The sequence below is a fragment of the Parus major genome, chromosome 9 (assembly GCF_001522545.3).
Source record: "Parus major isolate Abel chromosome 9, Parus_major1.1, whole genome shotgun sequence".
Classification (NCBI taxonomy): Eukaryota; Metazoa; Chordata; class Aves; order Passeriformes; family Paridae; genus Parus; species Parus major.
In genome coordinates, this window is record NC_031778.1 from 1789276 (window position 1) to 1809558 (window position 20283).

A 20283-nucleotide genomic window follows, 5' to 3' on the forward strand; every position below is an offset into this window, starting at 1 on the left:
CCCATCTGCCTGAGGATGGCCCAGAGGTCAGAGCTCCCCACAGTGCTGAGCCCATGGCCAAGGCCACCAATTGAGCCACACACCACAATTTCAGGGCAGAGCCCTTGGCCTGGGGAGTCACCACAAGAAAGAGTGCTCCCAGGCAATTAGGGGTTCTGGATCAAAAGCAACACATTTGAAGTCCTAACCGAAATTCCTGGCCTTGGGGAGCAGCCAGTGCTGCTGCCAGGGGCAGCGGGAGGCAGGCAGCTCACAGAGAGCAGCCCATGACTGCTGGAGCAACTCTGCTCCCTCCCACAAGTGCTCCCTTCCACAATCCCTGAAACAAAGGAATTTATTTCTAAACACAGCAGCATTTCCACATTTTAAGGCATAACCAGTCCCTTCTTCCCTGTTTCTACATAAACAGTACCTTTTAGACAGCACTTCACCAAACCATGCGATGCCTCCAGGAAACAGCCCAGAGCAGTGGCAGCAGGACACCACAAGTGTGGAGCAGTGCTTTTGGGACAACACATCTGGGGACACAGGCACTGCAGCCCTTGTGGCCCAGACAACCCTTGCTCGGGCCTTGTGTCAAAAATCTTCTGCACAGAGAAATCCTGCATCTCTCAGAATACATCTTTTGGTGCATGGGATACCTAATTCAGATACTTAAAAATCTTGGTTCATGTTCTCAACTAAGGAAATGCCAGCAAAATTCATACTCAGGTCTGGATTTTGTAGTCCAAGTTTAAAGCCATCAGGGTAGAACAGACTTCTGCCTGCTTGGCTTACTCCACAACCTTCTGATTAGCTTCCTTAAGCACTCACAGTATATATCAATATAAATAAAAATATTTATATATGCCTCTGTCCTACAGTGCTTTTAGGGGCTGCAGCTCTAGGTACCGAGGGTTATATAATTCAGTTCCTCTGACAAAGACACATTTGGTTGAACTTTAAACAAGAGACCTTTAGAAATCTGTAAAATTTTAACCATCAGTGTGTAACAGCTTCTAGGACGTTTCCCACCTTGTAACATTTCAAACAATGATTCATCTTCATAAGAAATATGTAACTGTCTGAAACTAACTCTCAAATAAAGTTAATTACCTGCATGGTCTGTGTTTTTGCATATGCAGTTTTCAGCTACCAAGACTAGACATTATGAAAGCTTTTGCATGACATCAGCTTTCCAATGCCCAGCCAGTTATAAAACACAAAATTTTTAATCTGCATTTGATTGTCATAGCTTAAAAATCACAGATTTTATGAGAGCTACAAATCATTTTTAGACTGTGCAGTGTGGACTAAAAGCCAAGGTTTTTTGTTTTGGCTTGTTGATATTTCCTGAAAACATGAAACAATTCTGAAAGGACAGATTTCCTGGCTCACAGCTAAAGGTCAGCAGTCACACAGGGACTGCTTGCTAAGTGCACCAAAAGGAAAGATTGGCACAACATTGCAATATTATTAAAAAGTGATTTAAGTGGGGAAAAAGGGAGAAAACAGAGAGAGAGACAAGGATTAGACTCTCAACAATTGAGCTTTCACAAAGATTAGAAAAACAGCCTTGTTCCTTGCTGCTTGCAGCCCCTCACTGTCACTCCAAGCACCACTTGCTCTTGCTCCCTCTTTCCATCCCTCTGCTGCCATCCCCGATTGCACGGCCTTGGAAAGGGACCGCTCTGACCAGGCACCACAAATCCCTTCTAAAGCCTTTCCTGCACAGCCCAGAAGTTTTTCCAGGCTCATTGCAGCAACAGATTATGGAAGTACAAGTTTAATTTGTACTGAGAAGGACAGGAGTTCAGAATTCCCACGACTTCAAGCAACACTGACATGCAAAAAGAGCTCATTTTCCACAGGAATCTTCCCCAGACCTGAGCAATATTTGTAACTCGCTCTCAGCACAACTGAAGAGCCAAAGTCCTGTTCTGCAGCTGTCAGAGGGGGCACAGCCAGCTCACATCTGTATCCTGAACTACTCTACTGCACGGACAAAGCTCCTCATCAATGTATTTAATTTTGTAAGAATAGATACTGAACCTTCCCCATTCCCCATACCAGTTTGAAAAGAGGTTCATTCTGCAATCAATATTGGAAGCACCTTTAAAACAGTGTTTAGTACCAGTCTTAACAAAGGCTGTACCCCAGCTCCCTTTAAGACCCCCAGCTTGTTTTTATTTTTATTATTCATGTGTTTCTTTCTAAGCATAGGCTATATACAATCTTTCAGGCAAATAAATGGCAACCAAAACCAACCTAGCAGCCTCTAGCAGGTCTCTGCTACAGGCTGGGCTCCCAGGTTCATTTCCCTCCCTTTCTGACCAAGAGCCCTGGGCCATCAGAATTAACAAGGAATTTGTGCCTCTAATCCTGCTAATGAAATACCTCTACTCTGACCACAACATCCTACCTAGCATTAAGTTATCAAAAGCATATGCTGCCATCACTCATGGTCTGTGCTTCTGGCTCTTTTTCTTTTTTTAAAATTTAAACGAATGGGTTGTAGAGCAAAATGCTACCTTTTCAGTTAAAAGGTTAACAGCAAGCCATGACCACATGTATAGCTTGCAACTGATGTCCCCAAATTCTGCTAACTATGGTAACATAAAGCAAAACAACAAATAGGTTGGTAAGCAGCTAAGCAGTACTGTAGGCTGTTTAAATTTAGCCCTGGCAGATCCTGGAGGAAGGGCATCTCAGAAGCCACGTGTCCTCTGCTGCACAGAGACAGCACTCAGATCCTATTCCACACATCCCACTTTTGAATATATGGCTACACCTATTGCATGTCATCTATATCTCACACATGTATTTACTCCAGAAGTACTCTGTATGAGATAAAGGACACTCAGCTCTTGGCCATAAAATGTTTACCCCAAAAGCAGCCAAGGAGACTGATCCAACAGACTCTAATTCCTTGCAACAACACAAAGCTGCAGCTCAGAGCAGAGGCATGCTGACAATTTAGGGCTTTACAGACCACAACCTGCAAGGATGAATTATTCTCCAAAGCAAAATGTTGACCACAAGCATGGAGAACATTACTTCAGAGGCAGATTGCTGTAGCCTTGCTATTTTCTATCTGGAGCTTGGGGAATTTACAAGTAGAGACTATTGCCATGATCAGCAGTGAGATTACAGGCGCAAGATTTGCTGTGATGAACCCAAAAATAAGACAGCTCCAGGCCTGAAGTTCAGTGTGTCACACCTGCTAACAGAGGATATATGAATAATCTGATCTCCAGGCTACAGACACTTTGAGAAGGGGTTGGACATCCCTATCCAGTGGAGCCTCTCTACACCCTCCTAAGCCAAATGAAATCACTAATGTGAAGACAAGCTGTGCATCGATAGCTCCGCAACCCCAAAAGCTGCACTCCAAGCTTGCTGCTGAGGAAGTCCAACAAATGCAGGCATCTGGTGCCAGCAAAACTAGAACTCATCAATTTGACATAAAAAAGCTCCTTTATTGAACAGCTCCAAGCAGCACTACCTGAAGAATGTCTTGATAACTGTGAGATTAATAACATTTACTGGAAGTGAGGGCAGTTTCTGTGGCATTGTTTCAGGGGCTGAGGTGATCCCACTGCCCCGTCACCAGAACTCTCTCATTTTCAAACTGTTTATGCAGTAGCTAAAGGAAAAATAATAGTACTATTTAAAGGTAAAGTCATGCTTGAAACTGAGACACAATATGATGATTTTTTAAATCATGTCTTGCATAAATTATAAACTCTGTATTGACTGCAAGGGTAGTTAAGCAAACTAAAAGGGTATAATGGGAGCAGGAGACATCTTCCTGGCCTGTAGGCTCAGGTGAGGTTGTTCCCACTACAGAAAACCAATGATCTGTGCATTATGGTCTGTTAAAGTAATACTTGACTTATTGAACACTTGCTTTGTTTGGTACTTAAAAGAAACTTGGGTATGCACCACAGATATTTTATCTTTGTAAAATACTGAGGAATAAAACCAAAATAAAATAAAATACTGGGGAATAAAGACAAATAGCTTTAACTGACATCTCAGTGCAAGCATCCCCCTTCTATATGCTTGGTTTTGCTTAATATTACTCTTATTGCTGTTATTATTACTATTAATCCACCAAAACATCACACTTAGACTAAAACAGTTCTTCACTAGAAAATTTCTGATTGTTAGCATAATCCTCAAAGCTTCCATCAAATTTTGCACTCTCTTAAATGACAGATACAGAACTCTGCTCTTTTGAGTGTCTGTGGTGATAATAAAGAGCAGATGTAGCACCCAGGGCTGTGACAGGGAATGGAGAGAGAGGGTGCCAAGCACTAACCCCTGCAAAGGGCTGGATTTCAGAGGCTGGGGACTGTGCTCAGCAGCAGCTATGTCAGGTCCCATTCAGACATCAGTCTGAGCAACCACCATTGTCAGGCTCTTTTAAAAATCCTGACTGTCACCTTTTAAGGTGGGTGAAAATCAATTAATTCTGAGCTTATAAAGGAATGCCTTTGCTGTGGCCAACCTTGGCCACACACACAATGTCTTTTGTAGAGATGCACTGCCTTTTCTTCCTATTTAGTGTAAAAGCACTTCATCTTGGTTATAAGCCTGAAGGTCAGGCTTATTTCTTTAGATCTATTATTTACTACTTGAATTTCCAGTTCCACCTTTCTGGCTATTACAGCTTCTTTCCCCGACTCCTTTTCACAGTAACTCCATATGATGACTGTTGATAAAGCTAGGAGGGCCATGATTCTAAATGTCTGACCTTCCTCAAAATCTGATAATGGATACAGTTTCTGAATCATAGGTCATCTCAATTTTGCCAGTAAACCATTTATTTCCAGTGGCCTTCAGACCTCCAGGCTTACCGTGCACTGCAAAATGGATTTTTCAGGGAACAATAAAAGTAAGAGAGCCATCCTTAGCCTCTGCTTAGCACGTTAGGAGGGATACTGGACTTTGGAGAGAATGTTTGTTTACATAATATCTTATGTACCACAGTCTCTAAGAGCTTCTGAAACCTTTCCTGATGTTTGTACGAAGCTGACAGCTATAAGCATCCAATACGAAATAACCTCCTTTTCCCTTGCAATCTACATGGAAAGGGCAAGAAAAATCCATGTCTACTTAACCTCTCCCCACCTACTGAGGGCTATCCAGTACCTTCAACTTACAGTTCAAGGCACAGTGCCAGCTTTTACATCACTGCCTCAAATGCTACTCTACTGTGGTAGGGGCTGATTACAGCACGCCTGTGAAAGCTGTGTCGGTGCCAAGGCACACCAGCATCTGCCAGCCTCCTCCAGTGGCTGCTCTGAAACGGAGATCTCAAAATGCCTTGGTCTTACAGAAACACTGCCAGAAGTACAACTCCTACAATTCCAGCAGGTCAATGCTTCATGCAAACTGTTGAGCGAGATGCAGAGAAAAGCATGTCAAGCATAAACTCCTGGCTCCAACAGTGCCTGGAAAACTGAGCAGTGACTGGATCCTGAGCAGAGGGAACCAGGCAGGTTTTACTTACTGTCAAAGCTTCTGTGCTGTGCTGTTAGGGTCGCCTGCACAGAGCGACCAGCCTCTTTCATCATGGCTTCAAATTCACTTCGGCTTTTGTTTGCGAAGTTCTCCTCCATCTCGCTGGTGCAGCAGGTGTAGCCTTGTGGGCAGATTCGCAGGTGCTCCCCTAAAATGACAGAAAATGCAGTTTAATGGCCAGCTCTGGAAAAGGGAGGATTTCATGTCGGACAATCTCAGCTTAAAAATATCCCAGCTCCCTGGCAGCCTGGATCGCATCAGGTGTTTCTGTCAAATTTACCACCTAATTTGAGTTCTTCTGCTTTAATACAGTACTTGGTGTCAATGCAGCACAAATTTTCTCACTGTGACTGTGAGGGAAGGAAAAAGCAAAGGAGAAAAAATTCATCAAGGAGAAGGAAATACAAATGTTTCCTTCTCAAAGTCTGTCCTAGAATCCATCTCTGCTTAGAATCCCAGAAGATATGGAAGTCTGATTAAATGACAGCTGTACTCATTAGGCTTAATATGTACATTAGCACAGCTGTTTGAAAGTGCTTTGTCAAGAAAAAAAGAAACAACTCCAAAGTGCTCCCCACCCTACCAAATTTATCCTGAGAAGGCATTTCCTTAACCAGAGAGGCATGGCTAGTGAGAAGTTTTCAAGAGACAGAGATGTGATGGATGTCAGTGGAATTTGGGTGGTTAATTTTCCCCCACATGTATTGAAATTTTCAGTGAAAAGTTTATCTCCTGGAAAGAGACAAGACCACCCCAAAAAAGGTTGCTATGACAATCACTTATTGAATATACTCCTTGCTATAAGGAAGAACAGGAAAGGTAAGAGGACTCAGCAGTCAAATTGAAAAATTCTCCAGTATGGAGCTTCTCCTGCCTTCTGCATTTTCTTTACTGTGGAGAAGCAAGTGCTTGCATAGGCAGAGTCAGCAACATTTTAAAAATAATTGCTCAAGTTCTTATGAGTCCTTACAAAGACATATCCACCTGCAAACACAGCCCATGTTTCTCCTTACCCAAGCAATAAGAATTCATTTGAATGAAATCAAATACTTATTTAAAGAAAATAAAATAAAATATCCCTCTTGTTCCAAGCATGTTCTGAGATAAACCAATTACCAAGCAGTTACCATGTTTAAGATAATTTGATTGAGATTGCCAATGATTTTGCTGGCTTTTTTACAGGACTGTTGTCTTAGTGTCATAGTTGGGGGATGATTTAAACATCTTTAAAATTGTGTTTTACCTTATGTGTCTCAACAATGGCTTCAAATCTTGAACCTGCACAATCTCCAGAGTTTCCCATTAGCTATTTCCAGCGTAAAGCTCTTAGCAAGCAGACCCTTAGTAAAGGGTCTCTGGAACTGGGCATGTGTCCTGCCCTTGTGAAAGTTATCTCAGTAGCAGCCTTAGAGCGACTGGAGTGTCCTGACTGGAGTGTCCTGTAGTTGGTGTATTTTAGGCAGAAGCCATTCAGGATGAGTTTGCATTTCACTGGTGCTTGGATTCCTGCTCACAGATGACCCTTGAGCAACCTCTGCAGGGTGTGGGGTGAGCCTGCCCTTGGAAAACAGGTTACCGTGGGCATCTGCACTGCCAGTCTTCCTGTCTACGTGATGGGAATTGCTGCTCACCAGCTTCTCTAGGAGAGTAACTCCCGCCATCAGCCTTGTGCTGTGCTCCCAGCCAAGAGCAGCGTCAGGGTGATGTGTCCTGGGGGCTGCCCGTCCCCACGGGACCCGCTCTCTGTCCCTTGAGGGCCCAGCCACCACTGCCAAAGCAGCAGGAAAATCCAATATAAATATCACCTGGCTCCATGCTGCCACAGCAAATGCAAGCTCAGTTCCAGGGCTTGCCTGAGCTTCTCCTTCCCTCAGGATTTAGATTGTTCCGAGTCATTCCCTGGGCCCCTTTCTGTGGAGCAGTGTTTATCTGTACAGCGTCAGGGCTGCTGGCATGTGACAGACAGGCAGGAAAAGGGAACTGTAATTTTTTGACAAGACATAGCTTTGATTCCTGTCACGGCAAATTAAAAACTTTTTTTTTTTGTCCGGTCTTTTCCATCCCATTTCTGCTGCCACAGGATTTCTGGCAAGGACAGAAGTTTTGTGGACAGCAGTTTTACTGTGGGACGCATCCTTCCATGAGGCCCATGATGCCCTCAGGACAAAGCGAGGCCTTTACAGGGCCTGGCCTCTCTGAAAAGCCAATCAACAAAGCAATGGATCCCAAGGGATCCCAGCTCTTTCCAAAAGTGCCTTTACCACCTCAGCTGATGGTGAATTTTGCTGGTGAGGTCCTGGCTGTGCTCAGAGGCCTTGCACTCAACAACACGAGCACTCCCGCCATTTCCTCTGGGCGCCATTACCCGGCGGGGCTGGCAGGCTCAGGCAAAGCCTTCAACAGCCCTTTACAAATGCCCTGTTTTGGGAAACACGAAAATTTGAGTCAAATTAGTGGGAACCCTGGGGATCTCTGATCTCCTGGCTGGGATTCAGGCAGGAGGTCTGCCTGAAACTGGGAGAGCAAGCAGAGATGTCCCTGCGAGGAGACACCAATGTGCTCACCAAAGCAGCCCTTCAGGCAGGTTCCCTGCACAGGCTTTAGAAACCAAGGGGGAAAGTGTGGGATTGCCCCCAGGAGGAGAGGAGGGGAGGAAGAGCCGGGTGCCTGAGCTCCCTGACAGTGGTGAGAGGTGTGCTCATTAAAATGGGACATGTCCAGACAAACGCTCCACGCTCCCAGCGCGGGCGAGGCACGGCGTGTTTGGGCAGGATGGATCCAGCCCTGCTGGGATAGCACAGCCTCCAGGGAAGGGGGCAGGGGAAAAACAGGCAGAAAGCAAGGGGAAAGTCACACTCATAGCGCAAATTGGTTAATTTTCCACAACTTTGTGAATTGAATATAGATTTTTTTCCATTCTTGAACTCAGAGCAGTTTCAATCCCTTTTGAAGTAGCATTTATCTTAGCTTTCTGCAAGTGTTTGTAAGGTACTCAGCAGGTGTTTGTGTGGTACTCAGCACCACCACACTCTATCTCACTGGGAATCAAAATTTTCATCATTTATCTCTGTAACTCACTCAGCACACATAGAACAGTCTTACAGCACTGTGAACATACTTGGCTTTCTTTGCTTTTTAACCTGACCCACCCTGGAAACATTCACTATCATTATTTAACCTTTTTCTATTGATTCCAAAATAAATGTGCTCCAGACCATATTTTGATTCTCCTTTTATTTCCAAGTCCCTTTGTTTGCCAACTTGCCTTTGTCCTATTGCTGAAGCTTGCACTATAAATATATCTGGGTTCACTTAGCAGGAGACATCTGCAGATACCTATGGAGAGCCAGAGGTGTTTTACAAGGAGTAAATCTCCACAATACAGGGTGTGTCCTCTCCCCACAAGTTCTCCCTGTGTACAGCTGACCTGCTGCTCACCACTTGCTGGACAGCACATGCTCCCTCCCAGCCCTGAAGAGCTTTGCAGAAAGCAGACAGGCACAGCAGAAGCCAAACTGGCAGTAAAGGAAGGGCTACTCAAATCTCCTTGAAGATGACAGATACGCTTCTAGTGACCAAGGCCAGCTCTGGGTCATGCCCAAAGAAGATTGCACTGTTCCAAGTAAACCCAGCCATCTCTCCTCAGCCCCAGACTTCCACCCACCCCCGAGCTTGTGTGGCAGTGGAGAACAGAGGTGCCCTAGCTGCACTCAGTGGCTCAGCTCACACCAGCTGTGTGCTGCCCTAAGAACCCTGGATTTAAGACACATTGGTAAGTAAGAGAAGATGCACTTTGAGATGCTCTGAAAAAAAATCAGCTTCCCCAAGCCTTTCATGGTCACAATGTGAGGTTCAATCTATATCTCTCTGGAAGAGCCAGCTCTCCTATAAAAGCTGCTGAAGCTGGGGTGGGATGTAACCCACTGACTGAACTTTGGAAATGGAAACAGGGTAGAGCAGGCATGAAAACAGCATCAAGCAAGTATCTCATTTATGATTAACTGCCCTGGAACGGAAAGGAATAGGCAGGAGGCTGATGACAAGAGAAAATCCCACTGCATAGCTACAGGCTTGGATTGTCCTTGAAACACCCTCTCAAGCTACCAAACAATTTTGGCTATCAAATTCATTACTCCACTTCAGAGTGCTGAATATTAAATCACTTGACCACTTTCCACTCAGGGATGGAGTCAGATGCAGGGTCCCTGCAGGGGAATAGCCCTGCCCACAGCCACCACTACCAGGGGCTGAGACAGGGCTCAGCTCCCTGCTTCTTCTGCTGTGTGCTCCAGCCTCGCTGCCCTGCCCACACGGGCTCCCTGGGCTGCCTGCCACAGGCTGTGTGCTCTAACACACAGGAGCTCAGCTAGCTGTGCCCAGGAAAGCTCTCCAGCTGTTCACTGCTCCTGCCTTCCACCCCACCAGGAAGCTCTGGAAACAAGACAGAAGAGCAGCCCCAGGGGTGAAAAATGCAATACTGAGAGAAGAGTCCTTGGCTCCTTTAACCATGTAAATAGTGCTATTTCTATCCCTCTCACAGGATGTTGGAGATTGAATTAATTACAATGTTTGCAGAAGGTTTGGGGTTATGTAGCTGTGTCAGAGTATCTAAATGCAAATTATTACAAAATCATTCCTCCCAGAGGTTAATTTATTTCAGGCTGTGATAAATCCATCATAATTCTTCCCTCATATTTGTAACCCTCCTCCCACTCACTCTCCCAACTGTTCCAACAGCTCATTTCAAGCTCCTAGCCTCAGTCCAGCCCCCCATGCCAGGAATAACTCCAGCCCAAGCTCCTTCTTGGAGGGTTTCTGGGTGGACATGTCACAAGCAATCAGGCTTGCTGAAGTGCAAGGCATGCCAAGCAAGGCAGGGATGCCAGGACACAGCAGGTGTCAGATGCCAGACACCTGGCCAGGTGCAGCCAGAGAGCCTGAGAGCACCTGGCAGCTGAGGAGCTCCAGTCCTCTCCTGCTGTCCCTGGGAGGCACTACTGTTCTCTTGGCCTCTCCCTCTTCACACCTAAATCACATCCAGGCTAATGAGCATCACAGCCAAGAACTGAGGACAAAACTGTAATTTGGAATACGGGTTTTCTTCTTTTTTTTTTTTAAACGTCAGAGTGTCTACAGCTGTTGCAAAATGAGCCTGGAGATGGTACAGATGTTAAAAATACCTTGCAAAGAGGTAGTGCAATGAAAGTAAATCCCTTTCCTTATGCCTCCCAGCTTTTCCTGCTTCAGGTGTTCCTGTCCCTATTTATCTTCAAATATACATCTTTATAGAGAACATGATATGGCACATGCTAATGAGTAGCTGACAGCACAGCCAGCACTAGTACCATGACGCTACCTTGAATCCTAGTCTTGCCACAAATAACTTCTAAGGGGAAACAGGGGTACCCAGAAAACATTTGGGCTAGGAGATAGTCCTGGCTGACCAGCCTAGGAAGAGCTCTTCATGCCCTTTTCACTGAGAACCATCCGCTGGCAAGCTCTGCCAAACACCCTCACCCCATAACATCGGTATAAGGTGTATAGCTTGCCTCCTGTAGCAGCTGCTACCATCAAACTCAATCAGAGGCCAGACTTCTCTATTAAACAGAGCAAAAATCAGGTATTTTCCCATATTGCAAAGGCAGATGTTAGCTGTGCAGCCTATTTCTTTGATTTGCAGTCAGCTGCTGGCAAAATACAATATCTTCTGTTTTCTGATTATGTATTAAGAGTACCATCATTTTGGCTTCAGTTTGCACATAATGTCAGGGGAGTCACAGCAGGCCTGAATATCAAGAATTGTACAGCAAACACTGTGATCAAAAAGCACTGAGCCATGTTCTCCCTGGTCTCAGTGGTTCTGCAGGCTGAGGACAGCCCAGGTGGGGCAGGGCTGAGGGCTGGCCCAGAAAGTGGGGGCAGAATATGGTCATGAGGAAGAGTTGTGCTCAAATGAAGTCCTTACTTTCCTGCACTTCCTAGGAAGATGCTCTTTCAGGATGAGAAGCAGAGGTGTCAGTGCAGCTGGAAACCAGACCTGCCATGGATTCAGGGACATCTTGGATGAGCTGATGCAGCAAGGTGAAGAGGAGAGCCACAGCGAAGCTGTCTGCTTCACCACCACACTGCAGGAACCTCAGATCCTGCTAGGTGGCAATACCAAGGCTAATCTCAGCCAGCCCAAGGCCACCACAGAGCAGTGTCACAGCTGACACATGAGCAGGAGTGCAGAAGAGGCTCTCTCACCACTGTGTCCATGCCGGGGACCCCATGCACATCCCTGCTGCCTCCTTGCCTCAGTAGGGAGAGAGGGGTTTGTCTCTGGCACAATCAATCCTATCTCTTTGCTGCTACTGGGTGAGTAGCTGGCTGTCTCAGGGGACTGATAACAAGGACATGAAGTCTTTTCAAGCTCCACACCACAGTCCTGGATTTGTCCCATGTCAGCAGGTTTTGTAATATCTTGCCATCTGAAGGCTGATCAAATAGCTTGTGCTATCTGAGATGAACTAATGTCTTCATTCCAGATAAAGAAAACAAGCATTATGTTCCACATCAGTGAAAAAAACAGCAAAGTGGAAAAAAACAGCTAGAGAATATGCTTATTCTGATAAAGGAATGCACATGTTTAAGATGGGACAATAACAAAACATTAAAACACTTGTTCCCACAGCTCATCATTCAGACCAGGATTAGACCAATAGGAGTGAACAACCAAGAGCAGATAATCCATAAGATTTGTTCTTTCCGCTCTTATCTTTCTACTCCTACTAGGATTTAATAAACTATCAAAATACTGTTAACCAAATAAGACAACTTAATCTGGCTACTGCATGGAGTTGGCTCCCTACCAGGTTAGTGCTGTTCTGTAATTGCATTACAGTGAAAACCTGACACAGTGAATAAACACAGGTACTTCTGAGAAATGTCACAACTAGTGCCTTGAGCAGAAACCCACTGATGGGTGGGAGGACTTTGGGACTGCCCCATTAGTACTGACACTGGCTGCTCAAACCAGGAGCCTGGCAGGAACATGTGGAGGAGGCTGAACAGCAATTTCCTCTGTATTTGCTCTGCTCCTGTGTCAAAATACTTCAGGCTCTGAGGCTGTCAGCTCAGTGTCAAGCTCACACACACTGGAAGTGAGGTATCAATTTGTTTAATCCTAGACCTTGATGTCAGAGGAATTTATAAGGCAGGCAAACATGGGCAAAAAAAGTTAATTAACAGAGGAGAAAGAGCCACCTCCGTGTCCTGGAAAAATCCTAAGTACAGATTAGATAAGAGTGCCTTCAGAAACGACAGTCTGCAAATCCTAATGTCATCTGTGTATGTTACAGTGGCAAACTGCCCAGAGGAAGGGAACAGAGAAAATGTCACAAGTTCTGACAACAGACTTGATTCGTAGTGAAAAGCTCTGCATGAAAGCACTTCACCCACGCATTGCTCCTTTGGGTTTTGGGAGTGTCTTTCTGAATGAAACAGAATACCCCTTCCCATCACTCTGCTCCCCCAGTTTCTCTCAGGACCTGCCTTTAGCTACATGGGCCTGATTCTGCCTCTGAGCTGTGCACACACAGCAGGAATCAGCACAGGCTGAGACGATCCAAGCCTGTATTTAAGGACAGAGTAGGAAATACTCTTTATAATTTGCAGTAGAAAATATCTTTTTTAGCGGTTGAGAGAGGAATGAAAGAACAAGGGCCAAAGCCACATGTACTACAAGCAGTGCAAGACCTCCAGCTAGCTGAAGTGACTGAACACACTGAATCCAGCACTCCCCAGATCCTCTTCTGGGCACTGGACACACGCTGGGGGTGCTTCTGAGCAGGACTGCTGCAGGAGATGATCCATTATGAAGGGCTTCAACTGGGAGTTAGGACATGGTCTACAGTTAACACTCTCCAAGTAAATCAATCCTGAAAGAAGCCTTCAGTTCAAACTAGACCAGTTGCAAGAATCATGGAGAAACACACAGGGAGTGCAGTGTTACACTCTTCCCTCTCTCCCTGCCTGAAAAACAGAAAACTTTTAAAATGAATCTTAGACAAGGGAAGAATTATCTTGTCTCTTCACATAACACTTGTGGGGACGTATTGAAGTTGTGTGTCGCAATCCATCACTATCAACCTCTTTCAGAGTTGTCCTGAGCACATCAGCTTCTCACCAGATGTTTGGTTCTGTTTTTTCTTCTTGGAACAAAGACTCTTTTTATGCTCAGATTGCTGCAATCTAAAATAAGATCAAACTGGAAACCTATCACTCTTATCAGATGCAGCTTCACTGCAGGCTTCATAACAACATAAATATGTTGTTACATAAGAGGCAAAGCAATTCATTAAGCAAAATCTTTTTTACCAGCTTCTTCTCAGAAAAAATATCTACTGGAGAAACTGTCAGCTCTTCCTCATGCCCTGGCAGCTCACTGCCAGTAGGATCAGACTGCAAAAGGAATCTGGGTAGTAAACGAAGGATTAAAGATGTAGTTCACACTAAGACGTTTAAGAGCCGAAGGCCTTTGGTTTTTTCTCCATTAAAAAAGCCCAAAGTTTGGGGCAATAATTCATATAATCCATGTCAGGAACATGAGGAAGGGACAAAACCAAAAGGCTTTTCCAATTCACTTGCTGAAGCTGTGCAAGGAAAATAGTGGTACTGCACTTGGGGCTCATCTGAGACAGAGACTAAAGAGCTCCAGCAAGGTTGTAAAACTATTGCTCAAGAATGGGGCGTGCTCATGGCTGGTCCCAATCATTTCAGTGCCAAGAACAAACCTGTATTAACCTCTCATGGAGAAGTCAGCAACTATAGAACATTTCCTTTCAACTCCAGCAAAACTCAAGCAGTTCATGTTGGTGTGAAAACCATGAAAATCATCTTTTCTGGGTTTCAGCTGCATGCTCAACCCTGGGCTCCTGGAAGGCACTCCCTGTTCCTTATCCCTCTGCCACCCTTGCAGCACACTGGGATGAGCAGGATGTACCACACCAGAGGAGAAGGCTGGGAAGGCTGCACAGGGCACAGGACACTGCTGCCCACCCTGATGAGCCCCACTCCTGGTGCCAGCTCACCCAGGTGAGGTGCTCTGTGCACACAAGGAAGGTCTTGCTCTCTAGCAACAAGAATCTCCCAAGGGAAAATCAAGAAGCTAAAAAAAAAAACAACTCAATCGCTCTGTTGGCTGGTAAGAATGAAAATGACTCCTGAATTTGCAAAAAGCCTTATTTTAAAGTAGTTATTAAACAAAGTTTTTGGACCTGAATCTGATTCTGAGAGTTTGTGAAAACAAAATGCCTAAAAATTTAAGAAATTTGGTTTAATGAAGCTCATTAATCTGAAATTCCATAGATGTGTATACACTTACCAAAGCTAAAAATAAAAATATGCATGTCTGAATTGTCTAAACCCCACAGATTCAAGATAATCTTTTTTTAGATTTCTGTAAAAAATTAAGAGACTTTACCTATAAGAAGTTGTTGACTTATGCCATAAATTAGAAGTGCTTATACTTCCTCTAAAACTCCTTGCTGTATGTGTTGGCAGGGATGTGGGAAGGTGCAGGATTGGAGGGGCAAGTTCTGGTTGCTGTGGGCTTTTTCACTTTGCAACTTGAAGCTTTTCTCAGCCCCAGAAATTCTTGGCTCTCCTTCAGCTATTGCTTTGCTTTAATTGTCTCCTGAATGTTTTGGCCGGCAGTAAAAGTGCCGAACTGTGGAGCCCTTCCCTACAATTTGAGGCACCATGAAAGCAAATGGCAAATATGGGGGTCATCCCATGGGAACATGAAATTGCAGACTTCCAGTTTGACAGAAGGGATGCAGCTGATGCAGAACTGGGATGGACAAGGAGCAGCATCCAGGCTGGAGTCTGCAGAAGCTGCTGTGTGAGAGATCTGCAGCAGAAGGAATTCAATATGCTGCCCTTCCCTTCTGGTTGCAGACACATGTAAGTGAAACCTGTGCCACTGCTCTTCTTTTTATGCCTCCACCTGATCTTCCAAAAGCAGATTACAGAAAGCTGCCTGTAAACCTGAATATGTAAAGGATATCCCTAGGGACCTCCTCTTCTGCTCTTAAAATTAATCCAGGGGTATGAGGAGATAAGGACATCAGTCTGGTCTTGCCAGAACTGCTTCACAAACAGATCTTTGTTTCCACAAACATCAAACCATCACCTTTCACCCCTACACAGAGGGGTGGATCCAGAGGACCAGGTTTAAACTGGGATGAACATTTAAAACTGCAACACCCTGCTAAATCTCAGTGTGGCTTACAGTGCATATGCCCAAAATTTTACCAGAGAAATGTATTTTAAGCAACTTCTGTTTGAAAACTTAATGGAAGTGTAGCTGTTCTCCCCTGAGCGTCAGGAACAGATGACTAAGAAATGTTGCCAGTATCTGTCTTTCAGCGAGATTAGTGTTGGGTTTGTGTGGTATCCTATTTATAACTTTGACAAACAGCTCAACCAATCATTTCATACTTAATCATAGCTGTCTGCCCAGCTCCCTTCAGAGAAAAGCTTTTCAAAAACTATGTGCCAACACAATATGAACAAAAAGAAGCAAACCACAGTCAAGAAAAAAAAAGATCTTGCTCCCCAAACCAGCAAGTTATACAGAGAGCAGGTCTTGGTAAATCATAAGGCATAATTAGAGCATCATTATTCATGGGACTGCACAGCTATAGTTAGTCAGTGTTTCCACTGTAAACCCCTATTTTCATAGAGGTTTGCAGCTCAGCTGCAAGGAATTATTCTGTGATGAAATTTGGCAGTAGAAATTTTAGAGCAAAGATTATTATTATTTTTTTAAACCGTTTAAAGATCTTTTTTTCTCCCCACACTTTCAATTCCCCTCTCACTTCTGAGGCTGTAGCACTACTTATGAAAGAAACAAAAAAAAACTTCTGTGTGCTGCTTGATGTTTGGTTTCTGTGCATGTCTCTATGTGGTTAATGGGATCAAAAATATCAATTTAGCAGGGGGTTTCAAACAGAAGTCTTAAAAACTTATAGTTTGATTCCCACAAGAGTTACAACTCAGCTTTCCTCTGGATGCATCCATGAACGTTTGTGTCTACACAGTTAATGCATTAAGGAACCCTGACATCCTGAGTAAACCTGCATACCCATCTAATGGCAAAGATGGGTTTACATTTAATGGGATAGAGCTGTTAGATTTCTTTACATCTTTTCTGCTCAGAAAGAACATTTTCCAGGGATTGTAAGAGGTTACTTTTTGCTGGACTCAATCCTAAGCTCTGTGTTCACCTGCATGTTTCCTCCTTGCCTGACACTTCCATTAAGGCTCACATTTCAGCACAAACAAAAAGCATGGTGGGGACCACTAATAGGAATCACGAGGAAAGGGACAGGAGAAACATCCCCATGGGACATTCTATCCCAGACAAAATTAAACAGAGCATTTCACAGCATTTTCAGCTAGTCAAGAAAAACAAACTGCTGTTTGCATTTGTAAGAACAAGGGAGGAATGTGTCTACCCTTTCCCAACTAGCTTTGGCTGAAGCATCCTAGCGGTTCAGCATGCCTGGGCATGAATGAGATTTTGCTTTCACACATATGGACCACACTCCAGAAAGGTACAACAGCCTCTGGGCACCATGCCTGGTTGTCACTGCATGCCACAAGCAGGGTGAGAAGGAATTGCTTCAAGTGTAGTCCCAGCTCAGAGTGGGGCAGCAGTTACACAGCTTGAAAAAAATGAGTATAAAACCATGAGCTGGAAGACTGACAAGTCTCAGTCTGCAACTGGATCACTGTGAATGGCCTGAGTGTTCATAGCTACATCTTTGGTGCACAGTTTCTAAAGAACAGAGTCGTTCTCTAAAGAACAGACTAGTTTATCCAGGCAATTTGATTTTCCAGGGAAACAGATGGCACCATTTAGCATCGCCATGCTTCAAACCGTTTTCCTGGACCGTGATCTTGGCATATGGGAAACTGGGCCACCTCTGAGCTTCTCAAAAACACCTTGCAAGGTTCATGCCTTCCTCGGAGCTCCCCATCCCAGCACTAATGAGCTTCCCCTCGGACAGCTTGGCAGAGCGACAAGGATAAGAGTGCTTGCAAGGTACCAAGCAGAATTCCTGCCTCCAAGCTCCCTGAAACCCCTCTGCACTCTTCAGAGGAAGGAACAGCAACACCAGCTGTCTCTGCAGATACCCCACTACCTTGACCACTATGATTTGTGAAAGCCACAAAAGAGAAATCTTTCCTTTAGAGTGGAAATGCTTTATCTTTGCTAAAAATTGCAGCAAGCACTGTATTTATGTTGCAGAAAGGAGGATCTGAACTCCTGCCATGTCTTAAAAACAGAACAAAGCAGACCTTCTACTGCTTAAATCTGCTTTTCAATGTGGTAGTTAGAAATTAAGAGGCAAATGAACTCAGTAAGATTACTCGTGTACCTTGAATCATTTACAGGAATGTTAGCAAGGGCTGTGCTTCAGAGGGCTGGATCCCACTTTCCTGCTGCAACCATTATTAACCTGACATAACATGTTCACAGAGGAAGAGATGATAACGATGCTGTAACTGGTCTCCCTAGAATATGGTTATGATTAGGGAAAATCTTAGAGAAACTGTCACTCATTAAGCACTCAGCTAAATGCAGAAAGGTAGCTGAAGGAAAAGCTCTGCAATTTCAGTAATTTATAACTTGAAAAAAGTGCATTCTCAACATTTTGGTTATTGGGTCTTTTTTCCTTGAGCGTTGCTAAGTAGTGGCAGATTCACATTAAATGCCAACTGCACAGTTTCTTCCTTCACCACTTTTCCCCTGAATGTAAGCAACAGGTCTTCCACACTCACTTTAGAAGACATTATGGGGCAGTCACTGAAAAACACAATTTTTAAAATTTGAATGTTTTAAATGTTTAAAATCTCCTGATGCTGTGTATCCAAGTAAGTATGCTGTTCCCACCTGGGAAGGTCCATACTGCCTCAAAATACATCAGGTCCCAGGTACTTAAGTCAGTCTAAACCCAGGACCCCAGTCAAAGCAGCAGGTTCACTTTTTGATCCCTCTGTTCTCTTACTCACTGAGATGCTTTTGCTCTTGAATAATCACATCCTTTGTGCATCATGGCACAATAGTACTGTCACCAAATTTTTCTTTCTTGTCATAAGAAAAAAGGGACCATTCCTGGGAGGTTTATCGAGTCTGGAAGTCAACTCCACTTCCAGATTCAGTTATGCCAGTGGGAAATGCTCTTGGCACTCCTAAAGATGTGACCACCAGACATTCACCAGTCTGGCCACTATTTGCCTAAATGATGAATGTGATTCAAAAGCATTTTCTCCTTTTGCAAGCAATTAGGGAAAATTTAATACCAGTCTGGCCAGTAAGTGACAGTGACTACCACCACAGTCAGTATATTTTTCAGCAATGCTGTGCAGAGTGCTTTCCCCTGACCCTGCCTGCCTTTGGGCTTGTTTCTGAGCTACTGACATAAAACCAAGTGCCCACACAGGAGCAGTCTTCCAGAGCAGAAGACTGTTCTGCAGAGCAATCACAATTCTATGCAGCTTGCTTGCTTCCCACCAGCTCTGTGGCCTCTGCTGATCAGTTTGGTAGGAAAGTGGAGAGGATTTGATCCTCTGAGCACCCATGGAAATAAACTGTGCAATCCTCTTGGTTTTGGTATTTATAAGCAAGTCATGTTCCAGCCTCCAGGCTTACTCAGGGTACTGCTGAGGGACTGCTGCTCTCCTGCCATATGTGCCTCCACAGCTTGAATGCCAGTCACAGTGAGCCTCAGTGCACCTGCACTGGAGAAAATCCAAGTGGAAATCTCATGGGAACAGGTGTTGTCACTGGGGATGCTTAGAAACAGGCTGGGCAAACAGCTCTAAATAGACTCCACTGATCAACTCTTAGTTGCTGTATCTGTTGAAACCTTGTGGTCTCATGACTTTTTCATTCTCCATTTCCCAGGATGTGATGACCTGCCCATCTCCCTGGCTGGGGTGTCAAGCAATGGTATAGATCATTCCCTCATCTGGGAATCAGGACAACAGAGCCGTCAGTGTGTGAGAGTGACAGGAAACTGCGCTTACCCAGCATTAGAAAGTGCAACAAGACCTGCACCTTTAATTGCATCCTCACTCCCTGTGACAGCTGAAACCCCCTTAATTAATACACTTCATACACTGTCTATTTTTGGTCTACTTCAAATTCCAACCATCAGTAGAGAATGTTTGTCCCATTCCTGCTGAGAGCCCCCTGGGATTTGTGATGCCCATCATTCAGCCTCGCTCGAGCAAGAAGACAGCTGTGGCTACCTCTCCCCTGCATGAAATATCCCCCTCCCCTCCTTTCTGAGTATGCTTGGCTCACTCAGCTTCCTCAGCACTCCAGACTGCCCTCCTTCCCTTGGCACAGAGAACTTCACCCTTTAATAAAACAAACTCTTTGTCTTCCATGTATCTTTCAGGCCCCATCTCTGAAATTCAGCCATGAGACTTCACTGTTACGTTTATGAAAGGTACGTGAGCGATCTCCTGTAATCAGAAGATGATGAACATGTAATTCCACACCCACAGGTCTCATCAGCTGTGGCCCACACTGCACTCCTGCAGAAAGGAGACCAGGTGGGTGGACTGGCAGCTCAATTGTCACGTTTTTCCTCACCAGGCTGTTCCCACTGACACAGATTATCCACTCACTCCTTCTTTGACCCCTTTCACTCTGGTCTGTGGTTCCCCACATTCGTGCTGAGTAAAAGCACAACAGTGCTGGAGTGGCATGCAGCA

General features: G+C 44.7%; 1 protein-coding gene across 1 annotated transcript in view; it reads right to left on the bottom strand.

Moving 5' to 3' along the window:
- The window catches only part of GPC1 (glypican 1), a 197979-nt gene that overhangs the window by 93836 nt on the left and 83860 nt on the right, over window positions 1-20283 (bottom strand). The window contains exon 2 of the mRNA XM_015638168.1: window positions 5498-5656. Within this exon, the coding sequence (XP_015493654.1) occupies window positions 5498-5656 (159 nt within the window). The remainder of the gene's footprint in view (window positions 1-5497; window positions 5657-20283) is intronic.